Here is a 24,684-nt window from a genome sequence, read left to right on the forward strand (position 1 = left end):
GCAGCTCATAGGGCAAAAAAAAAAAAAAAAAAAAAGGGTGACAGAAGTTATTGACAAGGTAATTAGTGAAGAAGTGACTGAGCATCTTGTGTGTGGACCAGTTACCTTGAACCCACAAAAGTAGATCACATTTATAAAAACCAAGCAGGGTATTTTATCTCCTCCTTGTAAGGTAGGGTGATAACAGTACGAGAGACCCCCTACCCGCACCTATCAGGGAAAGTAAGCGTGTTGGGTGCAGCATGGGCCTATGTGCCTCCATATGCCATTGTAGAATTTCAGCTAACCACTCACACTTCTTCCCTGTTGTTACAAAAAGTTATTAATAATAATAATAATAATAATAATGCAAAATCATCTTGCCACTACAACACAGCAATGGCAACACAGCAAGCCACTAGAGATTTTTTTATGCAGCTGAAAGGGGTTAAAAATACTTATGCTGAGTGCAGATCCTCAGGGGCAGAGCATGACAAGGCTGTTATATGAATGTCATGCTCCGCCCCCCCCACATAACAGTATTGATTTTTACTGAACATATCCCAATTCAAGCCCAAAGTAAGAAAAAAAAATGAAAATACCATGTACCATTATGTGGTCAAAAAGCAGCACTCAAAATAACAGAAAGGCACTTTTAATCGGGTTCAATTACAAAAGATATGCTGGGCCCTCCCTCATGGTACATAATACGGTCATAGCATGAACTTTTGGACTAATTTATTATAGTTTTGTCCCTTTTTTTCATTGTTTTTGGCCTGACTTTTTATTTGCACATTTTTTTAATCTGCGGCTTTTTTTTGCAGTCTATTTTGTGTGTTTGCTTGTTTCTTTCCATTTCTTTTTTTATATTAGTCATTGTGGACAGGGTATGGGACTTTCAAATGTTTGCAGCAGCATCAATTGTGACTTTTAGATAAGTTGCAACATTTTTGTGCATATGTACTAAGGCCCCTCCCTTACGCCTTAATATTTTGGAAACATTTTGCTCTTGAAAAGAGCAAAAAAGATAAATAAAAAGCATGCCAGATAAAAAAAAAAGGATAATGATTAATAAATGATGGATGGATGATCCAGAAACCTCAAATGAGTAAACGTCTAAAAATAGTGCCACTCGGTCCATGGGCTGCATCTGGTATAACTACAGTTTGAAAAATTTTGAACAACTCATTTAAGCCTTGTCCCAAGATCATTCATTCTTGCCTAATAGAAAAAACACAAGGCAGTGTTGATTACTTAACCTTTAATTATTCAAAGTATGACAATGGCTGTCACGGCCCCTAGTTTTATAAAGACCTTAAGAGGCACTCCAACACAAAACTTGCATGTATAGCCTATCCTGCTGTAAAGTGCACACAATTTTTAAATCACTTCATTCAGAACCATATCCTTTCGACCCATATTGTCCCCAAAAAGAAGACTAAGAGAACCCCCCCCCCCCAAACTCAGCCCCTTTCAGTGATTTGGTGAGAACCAGAGCCATTCGTGGCTATGGGTTATACCTATTAATGCAACGTGTGGCCCAGACTGGACAGATTCAAAGCTTTTCAAACTTGATTCCATTTTTTGGACGGTTCAGCTTCTACAGCCTCTGTATATCGCAGTACCGAGCGCACATCAGGGGAGCTTATATAAACTTAACTCTTCTCTCTCTTCTCCAGAACCATCTTCTAAGCTGATTTATGACCACAACTAAATAAAATTATCTGGTCATTAGCCAGTTTTTGGAAGACGGCCCAGGAGGGAGATAAGGGCACAGATCAGAGAACGAGCTCACAGATAACGTATCACGAGAGTTCTCATTTTCAGTCTAGAATTCTTATCAGTCTTCTCCTGAACTGTCTAGGGTGATTTTATTTATAATTAAACTTTGATGTGGTCATATAAAAAAAAAAGGTGGTCCAGCAGAAGAGATAAATTTTACAGACCCCGAGGGATTCATGGAGGCCGGCTGAGGCAGTGAGCCCCGTACAGTGAGAGACACAGAGGCCAGCTGAGGCAGTGTGCCCCGTACAGTGAGAGACACGGAGGCCAGCTGAGGCAGTGTGCCCCGTACAGTGAGAGACACGGAGGCCGGCTGAGGCAGTGTGCCCCGTACAGTGGAAGACACGGAGGCCGGCTGAGGCAGTGTGCCCTGTACAGTGATGCAGAGAGAATGTAGAAGACAAACACTTTTTTTTTTTTTTTAATGAAAACCAATTTCAAGTTATTTTTACTAATTACATGGAAGTTTGAAAATAAAAACCATTCTCACAGTTGCATCCATTCTATCAATTTAAGGATGTAAAGTGATTCTAGTGCTGCAGATTCAACCAAACAATATCTCCCCAAATCTTTGTTACCTATCCCCATTAATTAACGCCTCAAATTATGTTCAAAACACCAAGTAGAATGATAAAGATCCATCTGGGCAGGGCGGCTTTCTCACAGGAGCAGCCGAGGACTCACACCTCAGTCCTTCCCGCCACGCTCAGTCCCATTAGGAAAACCTGTGAAGAAGTCATCCACTCTAGTCCATTGGAGGTCTTCTCACCGGTCACAGCATTTACGTCTGGTGGGGGGAAAGAAAATAATCATGAGTGAAGGAAGATTGGTAGAGGAAGGGTGGCTCGACAACTGATAAAAAGCTCCAACTCCTAAGATGCACAGGTAAGCTGGGAATTGTAGTTCAGCTGAAGAGCCACCTGTTGGAGAAGAACATTGCCCTCTTGCCTGCTATTGCCCTAAACAGGGCAGAGATGCAATACTAGACCCAGCCTACGGACAAGGGTGGTGCTGTGAAGTCTCTGCCCTGGTTTCCCCACATATGTACATGGTGAAAGCGGTGACAGAGAGAAGGAGGAGAAATATTAACCCAGGAGGGGACTACAACCTTCAGCCTACCATATATCCAGAAACACGCGGCTTCTTCCGCCTCGCCTTCTCGCCCTCCGTTCTTATCCCCCATTTACGTTTCATCTGCGAGGCGCCCAAAATACTGAAGTCACTGTTCTCTTCAGACATCAGGTTGGTTGAAAAAAGTGGTGACGTCTCCACCCTTGACTCCAGACCAAAGAGGAGGAAGCGGCCGGAGGAGACACTGGTGTCTTCGGGCATCATACCAGAGTCCATATCCACGTCACAACAGCCGTGGACATTCACCACGCTATCGTCAGGTCTCCCAGACAGATCGATACTTTGACAAGAGGTCTTCACCTTCTCCATGGTGTCAGGATAGGGCACATGGCCCCAACATTCTCCTTCTGGGTCTCCAGTGGGGATAAACCCATAGCCCAGACTCATAGAATCATCCCTGAGCGTAGAGGGATCTGGGTCATCACCACAAGCAAATTTCTGGTCACATTCACTGCTGGAAGATTGTAAGGTGTTCTCAGAGTCTCCATCATAGGGGTCCAAGAACTGGAAGAAAGTGGCAGATGTAGCAGAGCTGCACTCACTATTCTGCTGGTGCAGTCACTGTGTACATACATTACATTACTGATCCCGTACTGATCCTGAGTTACATACTGTATTATGCTCCAGTGCTGCACTCACTATTCTGCTGGTGCAGTCACTGTACATACATTCAATTTCCTGAGTTACATCCTGTATTATACTCCAGAGCTGCACTCACTATTCTGCTGGTGCAGTCACTGTGTACTGTACATACATTACATTACTGATCCCGTACTGATCCTGAGTTACATACTGTATTATCCTCCAGTGCTGCACTCACTATTCTGCTGGTGGAGTCACTGTACATACATTCAATTTCCTGAGTTACATCCTGTATTATACTCCAGAGTTGCACTCACTATTCGGCTGGTGCAGTCACTGTGTACATACATTACTGATCCTGAGTTACATCCTGCATTGTATTCCAGAGCTGCACTCACTATTCTGCTGGTGCAGCCACTGTGTACATACATTACTGATCCTGAGTTACATCCTGCATTGTATTCCAGAGCTGCACTCACTATTCGGCTGGTGCAGTCACTGTGTACATACATTACTGATCATGTACTGATCCTGCATTACATCCTGCATTGTATTCCAGAGCTCCACTCACTATTCTGCTGGTTGATTCACTGTGTACATACATTACTGATCATATACTGATCCTGAGTTACATCCTGTATTATACTCCAGACCTGCACTCACTATTCTGCTGGTGCAGTCACTGTGTACATACATTACATTACTGATTCTGAGTTACATCCTGTATTATACCCTAGAGCTGCACTCACTATTCTGCTGGTGCAGTCACTGTGTACATACATTACATTACTGATCCTGAGTTACATCCTGTATTATACCCCAGAGCTGCACTCCCTATTCTGCTGGTGCAGTCACTGTGTACATACATTACATTACTGATCCTGAGTTACATCCTGTATTATACTCCAGAGCTGCACTATCAGTACCTGCAATTTCTGGAAATCCATGCTCTTCACATCTACAGAAGATGTTGGGATTGACACTTCGATTCCAAACCCCTAAAAATTAGAAAAAAAGAAAACTCAAACATGAAAGAAATGACACATGACGTGTCACCAGTTTTTCGGTCTTGGTTCGCGTGCAGAGCTGTAGAGCGCAGTATTCGCATGGTCACTCAGTGAATCTAGAGACCCAATGACTTCCCCATTAGGATCATGCAATGGTTGCTGCCATTTTTTACTTAAAGGGAATCTGTCACCCCATTTTTGCTCTACGAGCTGCTGCCACCGCCATCAGGGGCTTATCTACAGCATTCTGTAATGCTGTAGATAAGCCCCCAATGTAACCTGAAAGATAAGAAAAACAAGTTAAGGCCCCGTCACACTAAAGGGGGTTTTACACTAAGCGATATCGCTAGCAATATCGCTAAAACGTCACTGGTTTTGTGACGTTATAGCGATATTGCTAGCGATATCGCTATGTGTGATACTTACCAGCGACCGGCTCCCCCGCTGATTATCGCTGATCGCGCGAGAATGTCCGGCTCCATTTCTCGTCGGGCGCTTCCTGCTGAGACTTCCTGCTGTGACGACGAGCGACGCGTGGAGGCGGGCAGGAGGACGTCAGGATCGCTGTGTGTGAAAGGTGAGTATCGTGCGCTGCGTCGCTGCTGCATCGCTGTGAGATCTTTCTGTGTGAAAGCTCACTAGCGATCATTTAGCGATGCACCAGCGATCCTGACCGGGTCGGATCGCTGGTGCATCGCTAAATGTAAAAGGGCCTTAAGCGACTTACCAGCGATCCCGACACCGATATGAAGGTGTCAGGATCGCTGGTAAATCGCTATGTGATCGCTGGTGAGCTGTCACACAGACAGCTTCACCCGCGATCAGCACAGCGATGCCGAGCGCCTGGCATCGCTGGCCATCCTGTAAAAAATAGAATCAAAATAAAAAATATAGTTATTCTCACCTTCCGACGTCCTGTTCAGCCATCCCGCCTCTCTCCACGCTCCGGTCCCAGTGATCCTTTGCACGAATGACCGCGAGATGTCACAGTCTCGCGGGGATAACAAAGTCTCGCGGTCATTCGTGCAAAGGATCACTGGGACCGGAGCGTGGAGAGAGGCGGGATGGCTGAACGCGACGTCGGAAGGTGAGAATAACTATATTTTTTATTTTTTTTATTATTTTTTACACCTGATCGCTGGTCTCCCGCCTGTCACACACAGCGATGCGTGCTGGCCAGCGGGAGACCAGCGACCAAAGAAATGTCCAGAGATTTCTTGCAGCGATCAGCGATACCGGCAGGGGGGCCGCTCGCTGATCGCTGTCACACACAGCGATCTCGCTGGTGAGATCGCTGTTATGTCACAGAAGTTGTGACTCAGCAGCGATCTCGCTACCGAGATTGCTTAGTGAGACGGGGCCTTTAGACTATACTCACCGGGGGGCGCGGTTGGGTGCGGTGGGTGTCGCGGTCCGGTGCCTCCCATCTTCTAGAGATGACGTCCTCCTTCTTACTTCTGCCGCGGCTCCTGCGCAGGCGTACTTTATCTGCCCTATCGAGGGCAGAGTAAAGTACTGCAGTGCGCAGGTGCTGGGAAAGGTCAGAGTGGTCCGTCGCCTGCGCACTGCAGTACTTTACTCTGCCCTCAATGGGGCAGATAAAGTATGCCTGCGCAGGAGCTGCAGCAGAAGTAAGAAGGAGGACGTCATCATCGCTAGAAGATGGGAGGCGCTTTATGATTATATGTGAACAACTGCTTGATGTCATATGACATACTTGTTATCATTTAATAAAAAAATGTATCTGATTAAAAAAAGAAGATGGGAGGTGCCGGACCGCGACACCCATTGGACCAGGCGCCTGGGTGAGCATAATCTAACTCGTTTTTCTTATCTTTCAGGTTACATCGGGGGCTTATCTACAGCATTACAGAAGCGATAACGCAGCGCCCCCCGTACCTCGTCGTTATTGTTGTCGGATTCGGAGTCTGTGCTGGATTCCACTTTACATTTCCTCTTAAGACATAAAACAAACTGATTATTTCCCAAAACGGAAAAATAAAAATATATATAAAAAAAAAAAAAAAATCACACAACGCGACAAAACATGGTCAGAGGCTTTAACATAAGGCTGTACTATTGAAAGCCATCAGTAAGCATGTTAGTAACATGCTAAATGTGAGGCTTTAACATGAAGCCCACCTTTGTCTATTAGGTAGAAACCATCACCAAGCTTGTATGTAACATGCTGAAATGTGAGGCTTTCAGATAGTTCTTTGGTTTCTAGCTCGAAACTATCAGCAAGCATGTAAGCTGTTGCTGTTAGATTGTACTACAGTTTATAGCTTCAAAACCTGGTTCATAAAGATATTCATGAGCCATGCTAAGGAGGGGCAGAGGGGTATTGAACAGCCAATCATACCCCCCACGATGTACCGCAGCACTAAGCAGACACAAAAACAACAGATCCATTAACAGCAGCTTAATGTTTGTTTCCAGGTAACAACATGAGATCTCGCACAAATGCAGGGAGGACATTTTTGAACCGAAAGCAAAGTCAACTTTTGAGGGAGCTCGGTTTAACAATTTCTACAGCCACCACTAAAGGATGCTCACTACATACAGATTTATACAGCCACCACTAGAGGGAGCACACTACATAAAGACTTATACAGTCACCACTAGAGGGAGCTCACTACATACCGATATATGCAGCCACAACTAGAGGGAGCTCACTACATACAGATTTATACAGGTAGCACTGGAGGGAGATCAGTACTTACAGATTTACGGCAACCACTAGGTGGAACTCGGTGCACATAGATTTATACAGTCATCACTAGGCGGAGCTCAGTACATACAGATTTATACAGCCACCACTAGGTGGCGCGCACTGTATACAAATTTATACAGAGTCCACTAGGTGGAGCTCTGTGCAAAGATTTATACAGAGCTCACTAGGTGCTCAGTGCATATAGCTTTATACAGAGCCCACTAGGTGGAGCTCAGTACACAGATTTATACAGTAACCACTAGGTGGAGCTAAGGGCATACAGATTTATACGGCCACCACTAGGCAAAGCTCACGGCATACAGATATATACAGTCACCACTAGAGGGAGCTCACTACATACCAATATATACACCAACAACTAGAGGGAACTCACTACATACACATTTATGCAGTCACCGCTAGAGGGAGCTCACTACATGCAGTTTATATAGCCAGCACACAAGGGAGATCAGTACATACAGATTTATGTCCACCACTGGGAGAGCTTCACTACATGCGGATTTATACTGCAATCACTAGGTGAAGCTCAGTGCATATAGATTTATACAGAACCCACTAAGTGGAGCTCACTACATACAGATTTATAGAGACTCCACTAGGTGGAGCTCAGTGCATACAGATTTATACAGAGCCCACTAGGTGGAGCTCAGTGCATAGATTTATACACAGCCCACTAGGTGGAGCTCAGTACATATAGATTTATACAGAACACACTAGGTGAAGCTCAGTGCATATAGATTTATACAGAGCCCACTAGGTGGAGCTCAGTGCATATAGATTTACACAGAGCCCACTAGGTGGAGCTCAGTGCATACAGATTTATACAGAGCCCACTAGGTGGAGCTCAGTGCATACAGATTTATACAGAGCCCACTAGGTAGAGCTCAGTGCATAGATTTATACAGATCCCACTAGGTGGAGCTCAGTGCATACAGATTTATACAGAGCCCACTAGGTGGAGCTCAGTGCGATTTATACAGAGCCCACTAGGTGGAGCTCAGTGCATACAGATTTATACAGAGCCCACTAGGTGGAGCTCAGTGCATACAGATTTATACAGAGCCCACTAGGTGGAGCTCAATGCATACAGATTTATACAGAGCCCACTAGGTGGAGCTCAGTGCATATAGATTTATACAGAACACACTAGGTGGAGCTCAGTGCATACAGATTTATACAGAGCCCACTAGGTGGAGCTCAATGCATACAGATTTATACAGAGCCCACTAGGTGGAGCTCAGTGCATACAGATTTATACAGAGCCCACTAGGTGGAGCTCAATGCATACAGATTTATACAGAGCCCACTAGGTGGAGCTCAATGCATACAGATTTATACACAGCCCACTAGGTGGAGCTCAGTGCATATAGATTTATACAGAGCCCACTAAGTGGAGCTCACTACATACAGATTTATAGAGACTCCACTAGGTGGAGCTCAGTGCATACAGATTTATACAGAGCCCACTAGGTGGAGCTCAGTGCATACAGATTTATACAGAGCCCACTAGGTGGAGCTCAATGCATACAGATTTATACAGAGCCCACTAGGTGGAGCTCAGTGCATATAGATTTATACAGAACACACTAGGTGAAGCTCACTACATACAGATTTATAGAGACTCCACTAGGTGGAGCTCAGTGCATACAGATTTATACAGAGCCCACTAGGTGGAGCTCAGTGCATACAGATTTATACAGAGCCCACTAGGTGGAGCTCAATGCATACAGATTTATACAGAGCCCACTAGGTGGAGCTCAGTGCATATAGATTTATACAGAACACACTAGGTGGAGCTCAGTGCATACAGATTTATACAGAGCCCACTAGGTGGAGCTCAATGCATACAGATTTATACAGAGCCCACTAGGTGGAGCTCAGTGCATACAGATTTATACAGAGCCCACTAGGTGGAGCTCAATGCATACAGATTTATACAGAGCCCACTAGGTGGAGCTCAATGCATACAGATTTATACACAGCCCACTAGGTGGAGCTCAGTGCATATAGATTTATACAGAGCCCACTAAGTGGAGCTCACTACATACAGATTTATAGAGACTCCACTAGGTGGAGCTCAGTGCATACAGATTTATACAGAGCCCACTAGGTGGAGCTCAGTGCATACAGATTTATACAGAGCCCACTAGGTGGAGCTCAATGCATACAGATTTATACAGAGCCCACTAGGTGGAGCTCAGTGCATATAGATTTATACAGAACACACTAGGTGAAGCTCACTACATACAGATTTATAGAGACTCCACTAGGTGGAGCTCAGTGCATACAGATTTATACAGAGCCCACTAGGTGGAGCTCAGTGCATACAGATTTATACAGAGCCCACTAGGTGGAGCTCAATGCATACAGATTTATACAGAGCCCACTAGGTGGAGCTCAGTGCATATAGATTTATACAGAACACACTAGGTGAAGCTCACTACATACAGATTTATAGAGACTCCACTAGGTGGAGCTCAATGAATACAGATTTATACAGAGCCCACTAAGTGGAGCTCACTACATACAGATTTATACACAGCCCACTAGGTGGAGCTCAGTGCATATAGATTTATACAGAACACACTAGGTGGAGCTCAGTGCATATATAAATTTATACAGAGCCCACTAGGTGGAGCTCAGTGCATATAGATTTACACAGAGCCCACTAGGTGGAGCTCAGTGCAAGCAGATTTATACAGAGCCCACTAGGTGGAGCTCAGTGCATACAGATTTATTCAGAGCCCACTAGGTGGAGCTCAGTGCATATAGATTTATACAGAGACCGACTAGGTGGAGCTCAGTGAATATAGATTTACACAGAGCCCACTAGGTGGAGCTCAGTTCATACAGACCTATACAGAGCCCACTAGGTGGAGCTCAGTGCACACAGATTTTTACAGAGCCCACTAGGTGGAGCTCAGTGCATATAGATTTATACAGAGCCCATTAGGTGGAGCTCAGTGCATATAGATTAATACAGAGCCCACTAGGTGGAGCTCAGTGCATACAGATTTACACTGCCACCATTAGGCAAAGCTCACGGCATACATATATATACAGTCACCACTAGAGGGAGCTCACTACATACAGATGTATGCAGTCACCACTGTGGGTAGCACAGTGCATACAGATTTATACAAACACCACTAGATGAAGCTCATTATATACCGATATTTACAGCCACCTCTAGAGGGAGCTCAGTACATACAGATGTATACAGTCACTGCTAGAGGCAACTCACTACATACCAATATATACAGCCACCACTAGAGGTAGCTCACTACATACAGATTTATACAGCCAACAATAGGTGGAGCTCAGTGCATACCATGATATAATTGAGTATGTGTAACAAGTATGCAGTGAGCTCCCTCTAGTGGTGGCTGCAGTTAGACAATTTGAGCTTTGTTTAAAAAAAATAAATAAACTTTGTGTGACATGAAACTAGAGTAAGAAATTAATCTGCACTCGATGAAGACAACGTATTATGCGACAGATGATAATCCTTCGAGCTAATACCATGAAGCTCACCTTACACTTACCATGTACTTAAAAGCCAATCGCTCGACACAGTCGGAGTTTCTACAAGAATCCATGACCACATCAGCGGCGGAACCTGAGGGGGGGTGAAGTGTTATACCGCAAGACACCCACATCTCACATATAGAGGTCACTTAAAGGAATTCTTCAGCATTATGTAGCTTACAGGGTATTCGCATTACTTAACTGTCAGGCTCTCTTCCAGAGTTGCAGTCACTATTCTGCTGTTACAGAATGTCTTAGCATCCAGTCACCTCCTGAGCAGCACTCACTATTCCATTGTTCCATCATATCTTATCCTCCAGAGCTGCTATTTTTCTGCTGTTACGTCATGTTTTATGCTCCAGTCACCTCCAGCGCTGCAGTCACTATTCTGCCACTAGATATGGTTTTGCCTCCTTGGTGAACATCTAATTTTTAGTTCAGTTGATCAGAAAAAGAAACAGAGGTAGAGGTAAAGTGTGATGCAGTTGTCGGGTAGTGATCGTCTGCAGTGCACCCTTTCCTTTAAGGATAAGTTCACACACTGTTTGTTTCAGCAGCAAAACCTGATCTCTCAGCAGGAAAGAAGCTGCACCACCTTTTGGCACCAAAAAACACAGCAAAACCTGATACCTGCGTTTTTGGGGCATTTTTTCACCACCCATTCATTTTAATGGGTTAAAAAGCACTGATAAAAGTGAAATGCTCTAGTGTGTAAAAAAAATCATGGAAAGCACAAAATCCTGATGGGGAAAAAAAAAAACAAAAAAAACAGTGTGCATGAGATTTCTGAAATCTCCGAATTTGCTGGTACTGTAAGGCTATGTGCACATGGTGCGTTTTTTGCGTGCAAAAAATGGGCCAGAAACACTATGGATTCGTTATGCCAGCTAATTCAATGACAATCCTGAAGTGTTGTGCACATGATCAGTAAATTTCCTTTGAGTATTTGCAGTGCATTTTTTTCTCTACTGCATGTCAATTCTTTGTGCATTTCTGCAGCATTTTTCACCCATTAACTTCAACTAAGTCCATCAAATCCGCAGCAGAAACGCTGGTATAAAATTGTTTGCGGATTTGCTGAGCTATTGTTTTGCGTTTTTACCCGCTTTCTATGGCGTTTCCCATGCTGTCATCTGTGTGACAGCATGGGAAACAACGGCGTGGTGGTTCTTATTGGCGGTATCGCTACCGCTGATAAAGACCGCTGGTCAGAGAGCAGCGGGATCATACTGTCAGATATCAACGTGACCCTGCAGCTGTGACTGCAGATCAGCAAACGTGGGCTGATGAGACTACTGCTCCCAACGGGCTACATCTGCTGTCACTGATAACTGCGACAGCAGGAGCCACTGATGGCAGACGTAGTCTCATTTGCTTGCGCCAATGCTCACAGCTGAAAAAAAAAAAAAGTAAAATAATTGGATACATGTTCACATAAACATAAAAATAAAAACCCATTATGCTCACCAAACACCAAATCTCCAATACCTTTGTCTCATGGAAATAATGTAAAATAATAAACCAATATATACTCACCTGTTCACCATAGTCCACAAAATCCCGAGTGTCCCACGGCGATTTCACGGGTAGAACAGTCACATTGGAAGATACACTGTGGGAGCGATTACCTCCTGTAAGTGTATCACTGTGCTGCCGTGAGAGAGGTCACCAGAGTTCATCAGCTGATCAGCTCCGGTGCTCTCACTTACGGCACCGCCGCAGTGTAAGAACTTTCTCACGGCAGCTCAGTGATACACTTCGGGAGCGATTACCTCCTGTCAGTGTATCGCCAGCTGTCTTTGAGAGTAGTCACATCAGAGACTGCTCTCAAAGTGATCAGGATCATCGTGGGACATTATGGATTATCTGGTCTGCGGACAGGTGAGGAATGTGGTTAATTATTTTATTTTTGTTGGCTTTGGGGGATTAACCGGTTAGTGATGGAGCCAATTTTTACAATTCTGACCACTGTCACTTTATGAGGTTATAACTTTGGAACGCTTTAACAGATCCCAGGATCATATTCCTCACCAATCGTTACACCGATGCCTCTACCTTGTGCCAGTCATTACACTGGCTACCCATCCACTCCAGAATTCAGTATAAACTTATTACCCTCACCCACAAAGCCCTCCATGGCTCAGCACCACCCTACATCTCCTCCCTTGTTTTAGTATACCACCCTACCCGCGCCCTCCGTTCTGCTGATGACCTGAGGTTAGCATCCTCAATAGTCAGAACCTCCCACTCCCGTCTCCAAGACTTTACACGTGCCGCACCAATTCTTTGGAATGCACTTCCCAGGTCAATACGATTAGTCCCCAATCCCCACAATTTTAAGCGTACCCTGAAAACGCATTTATTCAGACAGGCCTATCGCCTCAACACATTAACCTAATCTATCCGTGTGGCACTGCCAAAAGTTTTACCATAACCAGATTTCCCGCATCATGTTCCCACATGCTTTATGCATCCATTAGCCCTCTGTGTCCGTACTGTCACACACCTAACATTATGGCTGGTCCATACGATCAGGGCAACTGTTACCGCCCACCTTTCGTGTCTACCTCTTTCCTCAGACTGTAAGCTTGCGAGCAGGGCCCTCTTTCCTCTTGGTATTTGTTATAATCTACTGTATGTGATTATTGTTATGCTGTAATGTCTATTGTCTGTACAAATCCCCTCTGAAATGTAAAGTGCTGCGGAATATGTCGGCGCTATAAAAATAAAATTTATTATTATTTATTATTATTATTATCCCGCTGATTCGGAGACTGTTTTTTCGTGACATTTTACTTCATGTTAGTGGTAAAATTTCTTCAATATGACTTGCATTTCATAATAATGAAAATATGGCGAAAAATTTTAAAAATGTTGCACTTTTCAAACCTTGAATTTTTATGCCCTTAAATCAAAGAGATATGTCACACAAAATACTTAAATAACATTCCCACATGTCTACTTTACATCAGCACAATTTTCGAACCAAAATATTTTTTTTTTTTGTTAGGAAGTTATAAGGGTTAAAAGTTGACCAGCGATTTCTCATTTTTACAACAAAATTTGCAAAACCATTTTTTTTAGGGACCACCTCACATTTGATGTCACTTTGAGGGGTCAATATGACAGAAAATACCCAAAAGTGACACCATTCTAAAAACTGCACCCCTTAAGGTGTTCAAAACAACATTCAAGAAGTTTATTAACCCCTTACACGCTTCACAGGAACTGAAGGAATGTGGAAGGAAAAAAATAGAATTAGACTTACCGATAATTCGGTTTCTAGAAACCTTCCACGACAGCATAGGAGGTTGTCTCCACGCCCTAATGGGGGACAGGAAGTACGAGAGGTTAAAAGGTCCCACCCACCTCCCTCTCACCAGTGACTTATAACTGATTACCAAAGCACCGGTTACCTTAAGATTCTCAGAATTTTGTCCAAGAATGCAGGGAGGGAAATAGTGGTGTCGTGGAAGGTTTCTAGAAACCGAATTACCGGTAAGTCTAATTCTATTTTCTCTAGCAACCTTCCACGACAGCATAGGAGGCATAACAACCTATACTGCACTAGGGGGGAGACAACGACCTGAAGAACTTTTCGGCCAAAGACTAGAACCCTGTTGGACACAAGGTCCAACCTGTAGTGTTTAGTGAAAGTATGTAAGGAGGACCAGGTTGCTGCCTTACAAATCTGCTCCGAAGATGCGCCTGCCCTCTCAGCCCATGACGCAGAGGTAGATCGTGTTGAATGCGCCTTGATCCCCGTAGGGGGAGCGATGTTCTGCGCCAGGTATGCTTCGGAGATGGCTTTCTTAATCCAATTGGCAATGGTGTTTTTTGCTACCTTCTTTCCCTTGTTTGGACCAGAAGTATGGATAAATAGGTTGTGATCAATTCTATAGGGTTTGGTAGACTCTAAGTAGTACAGAATTATGCGCCTCACGTCCAGCGTATGAAACACCTTTTCCTTAGGGTTCGCTGGGTTTTGACAAAACGATGGAAGAATGATTTCCTGCGATCTATGGAAATCAGACACAACCTTTGGTAGGAACGATGGATCAAGGGAAAGAACTATGGAATCGTCCCTAATGGTTAGGTAGGGATCCCTGATTGAGAGAGCTTGGAGCTCTCCTATTCGCCTTGCCGAGGTTATCGCTATAAGGAAGGCCACTTTACAGGAGAGCAGCTGAGAAGTACAGGATGGCAGGGGCTCAAAGGGTGATTGAGTGAGTCCCGTAAGTACCACATTCAAGTCCCAAGGTGGAATGGCGACTAGCCTTTTTGGATGTAGCCTAGTGGCTGATGTGATGAATCTTTTTATCCACTTGTGGTTGGCCAAGTCACAGTCGAACATGGAGCTTAATGCTGATATCTGAACTTTAAGCGTGCTGGGTTTTAGACCTAGCTCAAGCCCCCTCTGTAGGAAATCCAGGATACGGGAAATGTTAGGGTTTTCTGCGTCAGGCAAATCTGGCAGACACCATGAGGAAAATTTTTCCATATTTTGTTATAAATAGCAATGGTGACCGGTTTCCGAGATTTCTGGAGGGTTTTTATTACTGCTTCTGATAGCCCCCTGACCCTCAGGATGTGGGTCTCAGTAACCAGGCCGCTAACTTCATTCCCCGGAGGTTTGGGTGATGTAGAGGGCCCTGCAAGAGAAGGTCGTCTTCCAGGGGTAGGTGGAATGGCCCGTCTACCTGTAGCTCCATAATTAGAGAGTACCAGCTCCTCTTTGGCCATAGCGGGGCTACTAGAATGGTTTGGGTCCGATCCTCCCGGATTTTCCTCAGGGTTGCGGCAAGGATTGGAACTGGCGGGAATGCATAGGCCAGACGAAATATCCACCTGTGGGCGAAGGCATCTACCCCCAGGGATCTGTCTCTGGGGTTCAGGGAGAAGTAGTTTCTCACTCGGGCATTTTCTCTTGAGGCCAGTAGATCCACCTCTGGAAGACCCCACCTGTTGACCAGCCTCTGAAAGACTCTTTGGTTTAGGCTCCATTCTCCAGGCTGGATGCATTTTCTGCTCAAGAAATCTGCTTGAAGGTTGGAGGTACCCTTTAGGTGGACTACCGTTAGAGAACGGAAGTGTCTTTCGGCCCAGCAAAATATTCGACCAGAAAGGCCCTCTAGGCTGCTGGATCTCGTGCCACCCTGGTGTCGGAGATGGGCCACTGTTGCTACATTGTCCGAATAGACTCTGATATGATGGCCCTGGACTAGGTGTCTTGCTGCCAGAAGAGCTTCCTCCACGGCCTTCAGCTCCCTGAAGTTTGAGGACTTTGCACTCATTTTCTAGCTCCACAACCCCTGGAATGGTTGTCGGGACACCACAGCTCCCCAGCCTTTTTTGCTGGCATCTGATGTTACCGTGACCAGGGGAAACTGGGACCAGTTCATTCCCTTACACAGATTCTTGCGGTCCATCCACCATGCTAGTGAAGCTTTCACCTTTCCTGGGGTCTGGACTCTTTTGTTCAGGCAGGTATGATCCCCGTTCCATCTCCCCAAGATGTGGGACTGGAGTATTCTGGAGTGGGCCTGTGCCCAAGGCACTGACTGGATGCAGGAGGTCATTGACCCTAGTATAGACATGGCTGACCTGAGGGTTGGGGACCTTTGTTCCCTGAAAGCTGAGATCCTTGATATTATGGACTTCTGATGTTCCTCTGGGAGGAAGGTCATTTGTTGTCTTGAATCTAGGAGGACTCCTAAGAATTTTATCTCCTGGGAGGGCTGGATCTGTGACTTTTTTATATTCGGGATCCACCCCAATGATTGAAGAATACTCAGGGTTTGAGTCACCTGTCTATCCAGGATCTGGTAGGAGGCTACTATTATCAGCAGGTCGTCCAGGTAGGGCACAATGCATATGCCCTGCCCTCTGATGTGGGACACAGCTTCTGCCATAACCTTGGAAAATACTCGAGGGGCAGAGGATATTCCAAAGGGAAGCACGTTGTACTGATAGTGCCTGACTTCTGTACCCTGGCGGATCGCAAACCTCAGATACTTCCTGTGAGAAGGATGTATGGGGATGTGAAAATAGGCATCCTTTAAGTCTATGGTTGCCATGAAGCGAGACGGCCCTATCAGAGGAATGACGGTCTTCACCGACTCCATCTTGAATCTGTGATATACGATGTGTCGGTTGAGGCCCTTCAGATTTATTATTATTCTTGCCTCTCCTGTGGGTTTTCTCACTAGGAACAGTCTGGAATAATGCCCTCTTCCCCGTTCCTCCACAGGGACCGGAGAGATGGCGTTTGATTGGAGCAGGAGCTGGATGCCAGTTTTTAGTGCTGGGGACTCCCGAGGTGGTAGGGAGGTAACTCATACCTCGCGGGGGGAAGGATTCGAGTTCTAGCAGCAGGCCCTCCCTGATCACGCTGAGGACCCAGGGGCTCTTGGAAATCATCTGCCAAGAGTAAATAAACCTCGAAAGCCTTCCCCCCACCGGGGTCGAGTCATTGCTTTTCTTGTGGCTGTTGCTGCTGCTGCTGGGGGACCAGGATGTTCCTGCCTCTCCCCTTAGCATAACTCCATCTTCCCGTCTTTCCCTTGCCTCTCGGCTGGGATGGCTGATTCTGGGGGGCTCGAAAAAGCCGCTTTTTTGTGGTCCTCTGCTCAGGAAACACCTTCTTCTTATCTGTGGCCTTTTCAAGAATTTCATCTAAGGCCGGGCCAAAGACATGTTCACCCTTGAAGGGTAAGGAGCAGAGTTTAACCTTAGAAGTAACATCCCCGCTCCACGTTTTAAGCCAAAGGGCCCGTCTTGCAGAATTGGACTGGACCATGGCTCTGGCGGAGGTGCAGATCATCTCCATTGATGCATCGGCCAAGAAGCCTGTAGCTCTCTGTAGTATGGGAAGGGAGTTAAGGAGGTCCCCTCTTGAGGTTCCCCGGGAAATATGACTCTCTAGTTCCTCTATCCATTGGAAGTGAGACCTAGAGACACATGTGGACGCTATTCCTGATTTTAGGGAGAAGGCAGAAGTTTCCCAGGCTTTTCTTAGGAGGCTTTCTGCCTTACGGTCCATCGGGTCTCTAAGCTGGGACACATCATCAAATGGAAGGACCGTTTTTTTCACCACTCTCGCCACCTGGACATCAACCTTCGGGATGTCCCAATTAAACTCCTCTCCTTCCAGGGCGAATCTATGCCTGAGCTCCAACGGGGCTGAGTAGCGCTTCTCTGGGTACTCCCATTCCTGAGAGATCATGTCTACTATGCTCTTATGAACTGGGAAACCTGTTTGTCTGGGTCCCTCAAATCCTCCGAAAATGCGGTCCTGTGCTGACTGAGTAACTGGTTCGTCCTCTAGGCCCATGGTGGCCCGCACAGCACTGACCAGCTCCTCCACATATTCCGTAGAAAGGAGGTATCTCCTAGTTCCGGCTGATTTAGAAGTTCCCGGTTGTTCCCAACTCTCAGAGCCTGAATTATATGACCTCTCTGATTCGGATTCCGAGTCCTCTATTTGTATTTTCCGTTTTTTTTGGGGGATGGGGAGCCTACAATCGGAGGAGGAGGAGGTGGTGGTGGGGGAGACAGGGCAGCCAAAGAGGTCTGGACCTGATGAGTAACCAGGCTGCGGATTTCGTCAATTAGTGACGGGTGCTCAGCCCTGACCACCCTGTCCATGCAAGCCTGACACAGTTTTTTCACCCAATTTGAGGGAAGTTTTGAACTGCATATGGCACATTTGGCTGACTTGCTGGTGGTATTGGTGCTTTTGTGGGCAGACTTTTCTCCCTAAAAAAAGGGGGAGAAGCATTTTGAGGACCTCTATCCCAGGACCGCACCACTAGGACCCACCCCAGGTAACACTCACTGTGGCTGGGGCAGCGCTGGGCTCTGCAGACGCAGGGCAGGAAGAACCGTCCATGCTGACAGGGGATTTAGTCTTACCTGTCGGCGTCTTCCGGCGGGTTAATAAGGGGTTAACCCCGCCCTCAGCGCAGTTTCTCATTTTTCCCCCCTCCTCCTCCCTGGGTCCTGGAGCAGGCACAGCTGGTGCTGGCGAGCTCCACGCGCCGGCAGCTGAATGGGGGCCGTCATGATAGGAAGTCGTCGTACATACCCCGGAAGTGACCGCGCGTGACGTCACTTCCGGGTCACCGCACAGCGCGCAGCAGGAGGAGGAGAGACCGGACAGCTGCGGGAGGCCTCCGGTCGGGGATCACTGGCCCGCTTTACTCCCCCTGGGAGAGCGCGGGTGAGCCAGGAAGGGTCCTGAATTCTAAGAATACGGGAGCAATCTGGAGGAGGGGAGGCAGCGCCACCGACCACCACTGCCCGGCTTAGGATCCCAGGTACGCTGCAGCAGCCGGCCACACAGCATACCGAACCTCTCCATGCCCCATGGGGGACAGGAAAGACACTGGTGAGAGGGAGGTAGGTGGGACATTTTAACCTCTCGTACTTCCTGTCCCCCATTAGGGCGTGGAGACAACCTCCTATGCTGTCGTGGAAGGTTGCTAGAGAAATTAACATTTAACTTTTTTCTTTTTTTTACATTTTAATTCAGAACTAAATTTTCCCATTTTCACAAGTGTAAAAAGAGAAAATTTAACCACAAAATTTGTTGTGCAATTTCTCCTGAATGTGGGGGTAAACTACTGTTTGGGCGCACGGCAGGGCTTGGAACGGAAGGAGCGCCGTTTGACTTTTTCAATGTAGAATTGGCTGGAATTGAGAATGGACGCCATGCTGCATTTGGCGAGCCCCTGATGTGCCTAAACAGTGGGAACCCCCAACAAGCGACACCATTTTGGAAACTAGACCTCCAAGGTCCAAAGTAGAGCTTAGAGCTGTGAAAATAAAAAATCATTTTTTTACACAAAAATGATCTTTTCGCCCTCAAATTTTTATTTTCAAAGGGTAACAGGAGAAAGTAAACCCCCAAAAGTTGTTGTGCAATTTGTCCTGAGTATGCCGATACTCCATATGTGGGGGGAACCACTGTTTGGACGCATGGCAGAGCTTGTATGGGAAGGAGGGCCATTTTGGAATGCAGACTTTGATGGAATGTTCTACGGGCGTCATGTTACATTTGGAGAGACCCTGATGTGCCTAAACAGTAAAAAAAAAAAAAAAAAAACCACAAGTGACCCATTTTGGAAACTGGACCCCCCAAGGAACTTATCTAGATGTGTTGTGAGAACTTTGAACCCCCAAGTGTTTCACTAAAGTTTATAACGAAGAGCCGTGAAAATAGAAAAAAAAATATTTTTCAACAAAAGTGATTTTTTAGCCAGCATTTTTTATTTTCACTAGGGTAACAGGAAAAATTGGACCCCCAAAGTTGTTGTGCAATTTGTCCCGAGTACACTGATACCCCATATGTTGGGGTAAATAAACCACTGTTTGGGCACATGTTGGGGCTCGGAAGGGAGGGAGCACTGTTTGACTTTTTGAATGCAAAATTGGCTGGAATCAATGGTGGCGCCATGTCGCGTTTGGAGGCCCCCTGATGTGCCTAAACAGTGGAAACCGCTCAATTGTAACTCCAACCCTAACCCCAACACACCCCTAACCACAAACCTAACCCCAATCCCAACCCTAACCCCAACCTTCCTATTGTTGCCGGATGCACTGCGCCATTTCTTTTCCCGGAAGATGGCGGTGCCCATGGGGGGAGGGGAGCACACGGGCCGAGGAGCACAGTGAGGTACCGGGAGGGGGAAATCGGGGACCCGATTTCTCTCTCCTCTGATGTGCGATCATATCAGAGGAGAGAGAAATTAAATGGCACATCAGACTTTTTTTTGCGGTCGCTGTAATACGGTTAATAACGGCGATCGCAAACACGGGGTCAGTAAAAACCAACCTGAATCATGCTCTCTGGGGTCTCGGCTACCCCCGGCAGCACAGACCCAGGAGAAAATCCGACTTCTGGGGGGCGCTATATACTGCTTTCACAGCGCCGGTTATTAGCAGCGCTGTGGTTAAACTACTGCCGTAAAAGGTGTATCGGGGGTCGTTAAGCGTTCGGTAAGTATGGTTTAATTAAGATTCATTAAAGCAGTCTGTGTCATTATTTCAAATAAAGAACTTTATTCTGGGTGTGTGTGTTTTTATATAATATCACTATGAGGTTACTAATGGATAGGTGTCGTATAGATGCCACTCCATTACTAACCAGTAGGCTTGATGTCACCAGACAATACAAACGTGACATCAACTCCAAAAATATTACCCCACTTGCCACGGCTACAGGCCAAGTGGGAAGAGCGAGGAAAAGAGACAGATTTGGCACATCTTACTGTATATATGCGCCTTTTCTGGGGTAGTTGACAGTTGATGTTTTTAGTCTGGGAGGGGCCAATATCCATGGCTCCATCCTAGGCTATTAATATCAGCCCGCAGCTGTCTGCTTAGTCTTTGCTAGTTAGATTTTATAGAGGGACCCCATGTCAATTTTTTTCTGGGGTTCCCCTGTCAACTAGCCAGCAAAGGCTCAGCAAACAGCTGTGAGCTGATATTAATAGCCTGGGAACCTTTATTGCTATACGATCCTTCCCAGAAATATTAACATCAGCCTTCCCTCTGCTGGTTATTAAAATTACGCATTTTTTTAAAAATTTTTCTTCTTTAAAATTAACAATTGCTGTCTCGTTACAGCCTATGTACATTTGTTCTGTTAACGCTTCTTCATAGGTGTGTGTGTGTTTCCTTATCAGCTTAGTAATGAGGGTGTTGGGCTGACACCTTTTCATTACTAAGGCTAGGTTCACATTGAGTTAGGGGCATCCGTTTAACGGATCCGTTAAACAGATGCTCTAACGCAGATGTCATTTTCTACATCTTTTGTGATCTAGCGCCATCGTATGCGCTAACGCATGGTAGCATTTCGTTACCATGCATTAGCCCATACAGGTCTATGCACAGCGAACGCGTCCATTCACTGTGCGCTAGACCCGACGCAGCCTCGGACGCTGCAGACCGCATTCGAGGGTGCATCATGAACTAACGCATGCCGATTTTGGCATGCGTTAGGATGCGCTACTATTACTGCGGCCAATGGGCGCGTTAACGCTTCCGTTACATAGCGTTAGTGCCGCTATGTAATGGATGCCGTCAGCACATTGCCCACAACGCAGTGTGAACCCAGCCTAAGCCTAGAGCTAGGTGTCAATGACAGCTGCTGACACCAAGCCCTGATGCCACTGCCCCAGCATGAAAAAGTCGGTGTTGAACCACAAAATCACATCAAAATTTTTTTTCTTAAATATCTTTATTTAACTCAAAAAAGCATTCATTGCTGTACAAAAATCGCATGCAAAAATGCGCGTTTTTCCTGCCAAGAGATGCAGAAATCTTGCAGAAATTTCTGCAAGAAAATACTCAACTTGCATTTAAAAAAAAAAAATTGCAGCAAAAATGCAACATGTGAACATAGCCTGAGATTTTCATGAGGACTGGTGGAAAAATGCAAAAGTTGCTAAGTGATAAGTGAAGCCCTGAGTCTGCACAGCTGAGGGTTTGTGACAATGTATTCAGTCCAGTGATCGGAGTGTCAACCTGTAGACCAGGGGTTCAGCCAGGCCCGGATTGGTAATATAACCAACTTGGCATTTTCCCGCTGGGCTGCTGTCATGTGGGCCACGGGCCCCAGCGCCCTGCTCATCTGGCCGCTTGCCAGCTGATGTGGCCACTGGCCTGGCAGTTGTTCCTGCCGCTGGCTTCTTCTATCCCGCACTGCAGGGAGATAAGCCGCCACGCACCCCATACTTGCCCTAGCTTGAGACCTCCCCCCCAGCCACTGACAGCGTCGCTTGCCTGCTGTCTTCTCTGTACACAGGACCTGTGATGAGGTCACAGGAGGGGAGGAGTCATGGGTCACATGATCAGGAGACCCCTGCCTCTTGGTGTCTGCCGGACTCCGTTGTGCTGGTTGTCATGGTGCTGTATGAGGTAAGTATGTGTGGGGTTAGGAGGGGTTTACAGGGTAGATGTAGCAGAGCCGCGTGCGTACAAGGTGTGTGGAGCGGGCCCGCCTGCGTACGAGGTGTGCGGAGCGGAGCCGCGCGTGTACGGGGCGTACGGAGAGGAGCCGCGCGTGTACGGAGTGGAGCCATATGTGTACGGGATGTACGGAGCGGAGCCAAGTGTGTACGAAGCATACAAATTGGGCTTTTCCCACGGACACAGGAGTACACGGCGGAGCCCCGAGGAGCATTTTAAAACTCACACATGACGTTCCACCGGAAGTGATATGCTGGAAGCTGACCGGAAATGATATAGTTTCATGAGGAGATTGTGACGGAACTAGGAATGCTTCAGATCCATCACCATGTCCTCCTCCGACAGCGGGATCGCCTTGGAATCGGGGATGCCGGCCATGTGAGCGGATCATGATATGTCCTGCATCAGGAGGCTCAGGTGGGCACTACAATGGGAGCCGGGCTGCTATAGTATCTTTATTTCTTTTTCTTTCTCATTCTCTTTCTCTCTGTTCTTTCCTTCTCTCTCTAATCTTTCTTTTTTCTTTCTCTCTCTGTTCTTTCTTTCCGCTCTTTCTCTCTTTTTCTTTCCTCTCTTTCTCTCTGTTCTTCCTTTCTTTAATTTTTTCTCTCTCTCTGTTTTCTCTCTTCCTTAGTGCTAGTCAGTGTGCCCATAATGCCAGCCACTGTGCCCTCAGTACCAGTCAGTGTGATCAGCAGTGCTAAATGGGTGCGGCTGGGCGTGGACATGGATGTGACTAGTTGCGAAATGGGTGTGGCCGGGCGTGGCCTAAAACTTGCAGCGGCGCGCAGTGTGCCGCTGTCTTTCTCCATCTTTCCCTTCTTCAAAACTTGGGAGGTATGATAGGGGCGGCTATGACCAGGGGGTCTGGTTGCCCAATGGATAGCAGTTCTGCCAGGAATTCTGTAATTGTGCATACAAAAGGGGACAGAGCTTTGGGAGGAGTACTGCAACTAAAAGCAATAAATAGGACTGAGCTGAAATACTGGGCACAGCTGTGACTACATGTTATATAGTCGTGTTAATCTCCTCTCACTTCTTGTAGCCTACAAGTGTACAAAGATATTATATAGTCACCATGTGACTAGTGGGCCTGTGTAACTTCAAATGCCAGGGCTGAATTTTAGTCCCAGACCAGCCCTGGGTTCAGCTCCCCCCAACAACACAGACTCTGGAGTTTCCATTCACCGACAGCAAGGAAACGGGACGTGACCGGCTGCAGGGCAGGCTACAACCCACCGCGGAGCACCAGACTGCACTGAGCGCAGTTGCTGCAGGAAGAACCTGCGGAAATAGCCCCTCTACCCGCCATACCTTCCCCGGCTGGCCTCCTGCTCCCGGCTCCTCGGCCTCGCTGCCGTCTCCGGTGCGGCATCTTCCGCCTTCTGCGATTCCTCTCACTGACAATTTCAGCCGCCGACGCGCGGGGGGCGTGGCTATAGTGAGATCACAAGGCGCGTAGCGCTGCGAGTGGGCGGGGTTTCCAGGTATCATTACCCTCCGTGACGTCATAGAACTTTCATTTATTTAAAGATGCTTAGCATTGTTGCATAATTCGCTTTTCTTAAAGGGTTAGGTCAGTCACAGTATGGGAGCTGGATATGACTACAGCAGATACGGCATACCTATAGAGGGGATGTAGCAGTTTACACATTGCTCAATAAGTCCATTTAACCCCTTGGAAAAAAAATGGGTGTACTTCAGTAATAATGGACTCTTACATTGTGGTGACTGCTTTGCTTGGCGACAGTAGCAATTAAAGGGGTGATCCAAAATTATAAATAAGAAAAAAAAACTGCGTGGGAGATTAACAGGGCAAATTAGCCCTATTAAAAGGGGCTGTCCAGGCTCATTCTTTAGGACTGCAGACTTGAACCCTGAGCCTGCACAACACTAAAGCAAATGTGACAACCGATGACAATGAGGGGGCTGTTTCTGAAACAGACATGTTGGTCATTTCTCACCATC

General features: G+C 46.5%; 1 protein-coding gene across 2 annotated transcripts; it reads right to left on the bottom strand.

Annotated features, from left to right (window-relative positions):
* Positions 1 to 1,225: 1,225 nt before the first annotated feature.
* LOC141092103 (uncharacterized) lies at positions 1,226 to 24,684 on the bottom strand. Of its 2 annotated transcripts, XM_073578000.1 has the most exons (6): positions 24,031 to 24,684; positions 10,761 to 10,834; positions 6,381 to 6,437; positions 4,401 to 4,472; positions 2,881 to 3,396; positions 1,226 to 2,548 (listed from the first exon to the last, which is right to left on the bottom strand). In XM_073578000.1, exons 1-6 carry the CDS (start codon positions 24,089 to 24,091, stop codon positions 2,543 to 2,545), a joined length of 786 nt encoding a protein of 261 aa, XP_073434101.1. In that variant the 5' UTR covers positions 24,092 to 24,684; the 3' UTR covers positions 1,226 to 2,542. The 2 variants fall into 2 exon arrangements, with proteins under 2 accessions (XP_073434101.1, XP_073434102.1); XM_073578001.1 differs by lacking the exon at positions 6,381 to 6,437 and having other exon boundaries at positions 24,031 to 24,681.

This window comes from Dendrobates tinctorius, unplaced genomic scaffold, assembly GCF_039654945.1.
Source record: "Dendrobates tinctorius isolate UK_male_01 unplaced genomic scaffold, ASM3965494v1 ptg000058l, whole genome shotgun sequence".
NCBI classification, from domain to species: Eukaryota; Metazoa; Chordata; class Amphibia; order Anura; family Dendrobatidae; genus Dendrobates; species Dendrobates tinctorius.

What these genes read in the sequence shown, in the direction of transcription:
- LOC141092103 (XM_073578000.1), bottom strand. Translation starts at nt 24,091, where the DNA reads ATGCCGCACCGGAGACGGCAGCGAGGCCGAGGAGCCGGGAGCAGGAGG. An exon ending in CAGGAGGCCAGCCGGGGAAG is followed by an intron (nt 10,835 to 24,030) that starts GTATGGCGGGTA and finishes ACCCCCCCTCAG; the next exon opens with GTTCCGCCGCTGATGTGGTC. An exon ending in CCGACAACAATAACGACGAG is followed by an intron (nt 4,473 to 6,380) that starts GTACGGGGGGCG and finishes TCTAATTTTTAG; the next exon opens with GGGTTTGGAATCGAAGTGTC.